At 49.0% G+C, this 9,090-nt stretch overlaps 1 protein-coding gene across 1 annotated transcript in view; it reads left to right on the top strand.

Moving 5' to 3' along the window:
- The window catches only part of AHCY (adenosylhomocysteinase), a 24,875-nt gene extending 15,791 nt beyond the window's left edge, over positions 1-9,084 (top strand). Inside the window, exons 7-9 of the mRNA XM_045295520.1 lie at positions 7-92; positions 2,637-2,831; positions 8,883-9,084. Of these exons, the coding sequence (XP_045151455.1) occupies positions 7-92; positions 2,637-2,831; positions 8,883-9,014 (413 nt within the window). The 3' untranslated portion in view covers positions 9,015-9,084. The remainder of the gene's footprint in view (positions 1-6; positions 93-2,636; positions 2,832-8,882) is intronic.
- Positions 9,085-9,090: the final 6 nt, after the last annotated feature.

Genomic DNA, 9,090 nt, shown 5'->3' on the forward strand with positions numbered 1-9,090 from the left:
CCGTTGTGTGTAACATCGGACACTTTGACGTGGAGATTGATGTCAAGTGGCTGAACGAGAACTCGGTGGAGAAGGTGAACATAAAACCTCAGGTGAGGAACCCCAGCCAGGCCTGCTAGCCCGCTGGGCAGACGGGCGGGGCCAGGAGGGGTGAGCTCATGGGCTGGCCACTGTGGGGCAGTCGAGGAAGCTGGTGAATCCTGGGCAGTGGGAGAGCCTGGGTTCAGAGCTGACTCGAAGGAAGGGTCAGTGGGGGTCCCAGAAGGTTTTCGGCAGGTATGATGCAGGTGGTAAGATAATTGATTTAGGAAGATCTCTGTTACTTCTTGAAGAATGAAAATGGTGAGTAAGAGAGAGGGGTGGGGGGTGAACAAGGAGGCTTTAAATGGAGGCTCTTAGGAGTCCTGGTGAGGGGTGATGGCAGCTTCTAATTGGAGAGGTGGGTGATGGGTGTGGGGTCTGGATGAGGAAAGGATCCAGAAGATTCCAGGCTTCTGGTTTGGACAGCTCTTTGAAACCTGGAGCCAATTCACTGAGCTGGGAAAATGGGGCTGGAGAAGAACAATTTGCAGTGAGGTATTGAGAAATGAATTCCTTTGGAAAGAATGAACATTGCTGAGTTATTTATTGCGGCATAATTTTTCTCTGATTGGAAAAGTTGATAAGCTGCCTCGGGGAGGCCTTTGGCCTCTGTACGCGTCTAGAGCGTTTCTGGGAGCACCGTGGTTAAGTGCTCAGCTACCAGATGGAAAGCTGTCAGTTGAGCCCACCTGTAGCTCCACGGGAGGAAGACGTGGCCACTGCCTGGATGGGGCAGCTCCGCTCTGTCGTTGCAGGGTCGGCACAGTCCCAGTCAGTGTGATGCCAATGGCTTTGGTTCTTTGGTTTGTATTACCGGCCGGGGGCAGATTTCTAACAGCGCCCCCAGCAGGTCTCCCTGGTTGTGCCATGAGGACTGAGGCTAGGTTGGTGTCTCCCTGCAGTGGGCGTGGCTCAGACCGTTGTCACTGAATGTTTATTGAACGAATCTTGTGGGGACATCAAAGATCTATCCTGGGACCTGTCATAGGCCTCTTGGGGTAGCTTGGAAAGCTGGGATCTTGGGAAATGTGTGGGAGTCATTGCAAAGGAAAGATGGGGTGGAGGGCAGAAAGGAGTGAGTGAGTGAGTGAGTGTGTGTGTGTGTGTGTGTGTGTGTGTGTTTCAGGCAGTTGGGAGAGGAGAAGGATTGCCGGGATTGAGGAGAGTCATTTCATTTCTCATTCACTCACTCAGCTGGGGCTTCTCAACCTTGGCAGAATCTCCCTAGACCCATTAAATTGGCATCTCTGGGAGTGAGGCCAGAATTGAGACTGGAGTAGTCAGCTTTTCCTGAGCACAGTGGTTGAGAACATAGGGTCTGTTCTCAAGACGCTAAGCCCAAATTGTAGCCCCTTCTCGGTGTGCCTCTGGGCCAGCAGCCTGACCTTTGGTCCCTCAGTGCTGAGGTGGTTGGTTGCTGTCGGTCAGTTCTGACTCACGGTGACCCCACGAGTAAGACTGCTCTCAGGCATGGGGTTTGTAAATCACCTTTCAGTTGGTGCTTAATTGTTGGCTCTCCCCAGGAACTCTTGCCTGCCCGCACTAATGGCAGTAATCCCTGTTGGTGTTCATTCTGACTCAGCCTCATAGCCACCCTCTAGAGCAGTGCTTCTCAGCCTGCCGTATGCCGCAACCATACCATTATTTTTGTTGCTACTTCATCACTGTCATTTTGCTGCTGTTATGAATTGTCATGTAAATATCTGATGTGTAGGATGTACTAGGTGATCCCTGTGAAAGGGTCCTTTGGACACCCCCCCAAGGGGTCGCGTGTGACCCACAGATTGAGAACAGCTGCCATAGACCCAAGTAGAACTACACCCTAAGGTTTCCAAGGCCGCTTTGCAGAAGCAGACTGCCCCATCTTTCCCCCTCTGAGCAGTAAGTGATTTCAAACCACTGAGCTTTCAGGTCTTAGCAGAACACGTAGCCCCAGTGCTCACGGCTGCCCCCAGAGGGCTTCCAAGGCTGCCCCTCTTAGGGAAGCAGACTGCCTGTCTTTCCCCTGTGGAGCAGTCGCTGGATTCACACCACCAACCACCCGTCAGCAGCGGAAATTTTAACTGCAGCCCTGCCAGGGCTCCTTTTCAGTGTTAATAAAAACCCACCGCCACTGAGGACTACTAGCATTTGAATCACAGTGTTGGGATTAGGACTAAATATGATTACTATATGAATACATAAATAATATCCAGTAATACATGTACTTGATAGATGTAAAGAACTCGGCACAGGTCCCACGGTAACAATAATAAGAGTGAGAACAGGTTACTATTCTTCGGGTGTTGGTTCTTGGGTGCCATCGAGTCGGTTCGACTCACAGAGAACTTCTGTGCAAAGAACCAGATGCGTTCGCTGTCTCGGCTCATTCATTACCTCCTTGAGTTCTGCAGCTCAGTGTCACGGGATAGCTCTTGGCTCTTATGACTTGGTGTGTGCCCTAGGCCCTGTGCTGGAGTTTGTCTGCAGATAGGGAGGCCTGTTAGACAAAGAGGGAAGAGTGGCCAGTGGGAGCAGTGTTCACCAGCCCTAACCATGGCTCTGTCCACTCCCAGGTGGACCGCTACCGGCTGAAGAATGGGCGCCGCATCATCCTCCTGGCTGAGGGCCGGCTGGTCAACTTGGGCTGTGCCGTGGGCCACCCCAGCTTCGTGATGAGCAACTCCTTCACCAACCAGGTGCTGGCGCAGATAGAACTGTGGACCCACCCGGACAAGTACCCCGTTGGAGTCCACTTCCTGCCCAAGAAGGTGGGTCCCTGCCTCCATCCCAGGCCCAAGGCCATGTGTCCGTGTCTAGGCTTCCTCTGCAGGGTTCGTCAGTGTCTAGGAAGCGTTCTCCCTCTTTGAAGAGCACTCTTCACCTGGTCCTGAGTTGGTCCGAGCAGGAAACAGACCCACGGTGGGGAGTGCCCTCCTCTGGGGCACACCCCAGGTGCAGGGTTGGGTAGGGAGACGAGCCTGAGCTTTGCAGTGGACAGAACCTTGTGTCTCCTCTGTCAAATGAAGGCAGCAGACCGCATTCAGGGATCGAGGGTTCCCCTAGAGCAGGGGTCTCAAACCCACAGGCCCACAAGGATCAGATAGGTGAGTGAAGCACCTGGGTGGGAGCTGACAGAGAAGTGGGGTGGTTGCCACTCTGTTGTCTTCACCTTGAAGCCTGAGCTCACTGGCCCAGAGCTTCTGACCTCTGACGAGAGTTCAGATATCAAAAAAGTCTTCATACAAATATTGCCATTTTAATTCTAGGCAACTCATTACAGGTTTTAAAAATCACTTGGTTCCCCAATAAAATGATTTGAAATAAAATAAATAGTAATAATAAAATAAAAATCACTTAGTGGGGCAACCTGGGCATGTCTTTCAGCTGAATGCAGCCCCTGCCCTACGCAGCTTGTCAGCCCCCTAGGTTTGTCATAGAGTTAAGAAAAATTCTCTGTTGGTCCCCCTCTGATCTCATCTGGGGAAAAGATAAGTATGAATTTGGTGAAAAGTTAGGCAAGATTGGCCTCAGAAATACAGCCACGATTGGAAACAAAAGAGCCAAAGATCTCACCACCTACCCCAGCACCTAGTCTACTGTCCTTACCTCCATTGCCTCCAGAACATGGGTTAGAGACAGGACACCCTCAGCTTCATGCGTCAAGATCATGTGTGGGCAAAGGGCTAATGATGAAGAGCAGTCACATTTAATTATAAAGCGACTGCTTCTATCAAGCACTCTACATACTCGCATCTTTGTAGCAGCCACAAGAGGGGCATAATTGTTACATCTATCCTATAAATGAGAAAACAGGTTCAGAGATTGGCTTGTTCCCGTAGGTGTTAAGCATCAGGCTAGGAATAGAACCCACCCCTTTATCTGCCCAAGTTGTTAATCACTCTGACACGGTGGTGCAGGGTACGGGGAGTGGGAAGGGCATTCTCGGCTAGGCCAGGTAGGGGAAGTGACGAATCTGTTTGTACCCTGGGGATGAGAGGACTTCATTCTGCCTGGTGTCTGAGCCTGCCTTTACCACCTTCTCTGGGTTCATTTCTTCATGTGTTCAATACCAGAGTATATACCCTGCTGTGAACTTCCGGCCAAAATGGCGGTTTGGGGCACACCACACTGTCCCCCACAGCAAACACCTGAGAAATTAAGTGGAACAGATACCGGATGATACTCCTGGGACCCTGAGCATAAAACAAGAATGGATGGAGAACTGATGGAACACTGAGATGGTGTGGAGCGTGGCAGCCAGGCTGGCACTGTGTGGCCATCTTGAGACAAAGACAGTGGTGCTCTGGGTCAGGAGCTCAGAAGGCAGCGTCACAGAATTTCCAGCAGGCGGTGTAGCCTTCTTGGAGTGAAATCAGGTCCTGCTTGCTGGCTGCAGCCAGTGGGAAGAGTTCAGGCACCTTTGCTTAGTAACCAGAGGAACTTGCTCCCCTTCCCCGCTTGCATCTGCTGATCCACCTGAGTGGGGGCAGGTAATCCCACTAACTGCTCACCAACCCAGCCAAGCTGTCTCCCTCTGCCATCCATTTGGTGAGAGGCACCCCGCTACTTACTGTCCCACCCCTTCATTCCTCCTTCCCCTTCACCCCTGCCCTTAGCAACTGCATGCATGCCGGCCTGCCACTCATACCCGCGATTCAGGGATGGTTCAACATTAGGAAGTCATCACCAACTACCACATCACGAAATAAGGAAAGGAACCGTGCGATCTTATCAGTCAATGTAGAAAAGACGTTTGGTAGGATCTCACGCCCCCTCCTGATAATAGGCATAAGAGGAGAATTCTTCAGTATAACGGACATTTATGCAATACCAACAGCCAACCTTATTCTCAGAGGGGAAGGACTGGAAGCCCTGAGAGACTGAAGGTTCCCTTGAGAAAGGGAATCAGACAAAGATGCCCTGTATCACCCTTTACTGTAATGGAAACCCCAGCCAGAGCAATAAGGCAAGAGAGGGAAATGAAAAGCCCCTGGATGGATGCTTAAAGATGATGTGATTGTACATGTAGGAATCTCAGCGATTCTGCAAGACAGATGGTGGAAAACTGACAGGAGGATTCAGCAAAGTGACAGATCAAGATCAACATACAAAAATCTGTTGGATTCTTCTATACTAACTAGCAAAGTGAACTTTGGATAGAGAATCAGGAAAACATACCATTTATAATAGTAATAAAATTGATGATATAGAATAATAGTAATATGAATAACTCCAACCAGGTATATAAAAGACTTTAAACAGCGAGAACTCCCCAAAGCTATAAGAACCCAAGAGACCTACATGCACGGAAGAACATCCTATGTTTATGGATAGTCAGATAGGACATTGTGAAAATGTCAGTACTGTGCAAAACAATCTATAGATATGTAATCCCAATTCAGATTCCATCGACATCCTTTAACAAGAAAAGCTAATCACCGTGTTTATATGGTAAGGAAAGAAAAACACTACTGAAAAAAAGAATAAAGTTAGGAGGCCTTACACTTCCGATCTCAGAACCTTTACAGCTGTTAGTCAGCTGCCTGGTCCGGGTATAAGAGACACAGAGACCAATGGGACAGAATTAAGAACCCAGAAGTAAACCTATCTGCATATGGACAGCTGACCTCTGACCGAGGAGCAAAATCCACTACATGTTGCTGGCAAAATGGGATATCCATTTGCAGAAAAATGAAATAGGATCCATACCTCACACCACTTATATAAAAACTTAAGATGGTTCAAAGACCTAAATGTAAAAACTAAAATATAGAAGAAAAATGAGGGGTCCTAATTTATGTCATAAACAGATTGCTAGACAACTAGGTCCTAGTCACTTAGTTTATTTTCTACTAATACTTCAAAAGAAGATGAAAAGAGCCTACAGATTGGCGGTGACATTCTGACAAGGGACTAACATTAATGCCTCAGTAACAAAACTGGACCGATAATCCGACTAAAAATGGCATAGGAAATGAACAGACCTTTCACTAAAGACTTTCAGATTAGCAGCAAATACAAGAGGTGCTCCTAATCATTAGTGTTTGCCCACTGCCACTGAGTCCGTTCCAACTCAGTGAACCATATAGGGTTTCAGAATCTATAAATCTAATGGGAGCAGCATAGTGGGTTTGAACCTTCAACCTTGTGATCAACTTAACCTAACGGTGCCTCCGGGCTCCTCGGTCATTCGCCATTAGAGAGAGGTAAATCAAAACAGTAATGAGATGTTATGTCACCCTGGCTATAATAGTTACAAGAGAAGAAACCTGCCGGCAAGGCAAGGGTTTGGGGATTTTAGAACTCATGCACTGCTGGTGGGATTGTCTAATGTCCCGAGACATTATACCATGTTCATTGTAACAGTTCTCACAGTAGCCAGCAAGAAGAAAATGGAAACAACCTATTTTTTTTTTTTAGTGCCCATTTAAGGACAAATGAATAAACAGACTGGTACCTACGCCTCAAAGTTAAGAAAAACAATGAGTCTGTAAAACATCTCATGTGTTAGTCTGGGTAAACTAGGGAAGCAAATCCACAGAAACTTATATGTCTAAGAGAGTTTTATACAAAGGGTAAATGTACATTAAGAAAGCATCCCAACCCAGTGCTGTCCAAGCCCATAAGTCCAATATTAGCCCATAAGTCCAACACCAGTCTACAAAGTCTTCCTCAATCTCACAAAACAAATGCAATGACGCTGAATGTAGGAGGAAAGCCTAATCAGTGGGTGGGTAACCATTTCAGCGCTGGCAGGGGTCTCTACATGGCTGCTCGAGCACCCAGGGCTGCATCAGGGTAGATCCATGTGGCTTCTCAGGGATGTCTTGCAGGAAGTGAGCCTTGCCAGCTGAAGCAGGGAACTGGTTAAGGCAGCTGCACCTTGGTCTGACCATCAGAAAGCAAGAGAGGCTCGCCTTGCCATTTCTCTCTCCGCCCTTCAGTTAACCCCACGTGTTTATCGGCCAGGTTGGCACAATGAACCTTAACGATCTTATCTCACAAGATGGATGACCTGGAGGGCATTGTGCTCAGTGAAATAAGTAATCACAAAAAGTCAAATATTGTGTGTAACCACTATAGTAAGAAAGTCAAGAAAAGTTTCATGTGCACACATCAAAGTGAACCCTGCCTTCCCTAACTTCTTTTGTGAGAGACAGGCAATGGAAGCCCTGGTGGTGGTGCTGAGCTTTGGGCCCACTCCATGGGAGAGAATGTGGCTGGCTGTCTCGGTGAAGAATGCAGTGTTGGAAGCCCTCTGGCTTCCTGAGCCTGGAGGTGAAACCACTTGGGAATGGGCTGCCTATGCCTCAAAGCTAGGGGCTCAGGAAGGTTCCACCAAGAACAAAAAGCCGGGAAGCCTAGAGCCACCTTCCTGATTAACCCTTCTGTAAGTGCCACTAAGTGCACCTTTTTATGCATTTTAGCACCAAGCAGAGGTAGAAATTGGTCTTATCTGACCTTACATGCCTAGGAATTTGTCCAGCCTCTTCAATAGCAGAGGTTGAAATGATTAGGACAAGTTCTGGGATTTTGGAGCATGGTCGACCTAAATTTAATCCCAGCTCTGCCACTTAGTGGTTGTGTGACCGTGGACAAGTCATTTCACTTTTCCTGAGCCTTGATTCCCTCACCTGTAAAGGGGGAGTACCCAAAACAAACCCACGGCCATCAAATTGATTCTGACTCGTAGTGATTCTAGGTCCCTATATAGGGTTTCTTCTGGGACTTAAATCATTATGGAAAGCTTCATCTTTCTCCTTTGGAGTGGCTGGATCTGAACTCCTGACCTTGCAGTTTGTAGCTCAACACATAACCCCACTATACCACTTAGTGGTGAGTGGGAAAAGGGAGCCCTGGTCAGACCACCAATGAATCAATTGCTGTATAAGAAGTGAACTCCAAAACTTAATAGCTTAAAATAACAAAAATGTATTTCCATGTAGGCGGCCGGAGAATTTGAGAACCGCTTCGCTGGTGATTCTGACTCATAGTCGTTGGTTAGGTTGGTGCCAAGATTTCAGCCTGGCAATAGGCCTCTGAAGGCTGGACTGGGGCTGGAGGACCCACCTCACGTTGCTATTGGCAGGAGGTCTCTGTCCTCCCTCCTTCCGCCCCCACGTACCGCCCCCAATGGGCCTTTCCATGTTATGCTGATGTTAGGTGCCCTCAAGTCAGCTCCCACCCTAACGACCCTGTGCACACAGAGCAAAACTCCGCCTCCCGTAGGGCTTTTCAAGTGTCCCTGAGATTCACGGAGAGCAAGGAAGAAACCCCAGGCCCTTTAGGACCTGTCTAAGGTCGCCCCCATCACTTCTGCTGTAGTCTGTGCAATGGGAGCAGGCACCCAAAGGGATGGCTCGATCTTGTGAAGGCCGGTGGGTCCAAGAATTAATTTGAAAACAATCACACTAGTCTAACCCAAAGACTCTCAGCCGAGCTGTTTCTTTCTCTGTCTGTATTCGCTTTGGTTAAGTAGACTCCCCACTGGTAAGCTGAGGTCGTTTACCTCCCTATGTAGAAACCCCCTGGCGGTGCTCCTTTCTCCACCTGCCATGGACAATATGCTCTGTCCATAGATTCATTTCAGAGAAGCCTTTTGCTTAGGTGCTGTGGTCAGTTGGGGTGGGGAGAGGGTTGCAACTGGTCTTTCCTCAAGGAAGGGGGCAGCGAGGCACCCAAAAGCAACGCACACAGACTGGGTGTGAGGCTGGACTAAGATGTTTGTGTGCGAACTTCCTGCCTCTCTTCTCCGGCTGGAGGTGGGCAAGGGGCCCCAAACATGGCACTAATCTCCCGTCTCCTGTGTTTTTCCCCAGCTGGATGAGGCAGTGGCTGAAGCCCACCTTGGGAAGCTGAACGTGAAGCTGACCAAGCTGACGGGGAAGCAGGCCCAGTACCTGGGCATGCCGGTGGACGGCCCCTTCAAACCCGATCACTACCGTTACTGACAGCCCCGCCTGCCCCTCACCTGCCAGCTGGTGTCCCTGCCCGGGCCCCCATTCTCCCCAAGAACACACGGCACTA

Source organism: Echinops telfairi, unplaced genomic scaffold (genome assembly GCF_000313985.2).
Source record: "Echinops telfairi isolate 266 unplaced genomic scaffold, ASM31398v2 ScPeMD7_5592;HRSCAF=6446, whole genome shotgun sequence".
Lineage (NCBI taxonomy): Eukaryota > Metazoa > Chordata > Mammalia > Afrosoricida > Tenrecidae > Echinops > Echinops telfairi.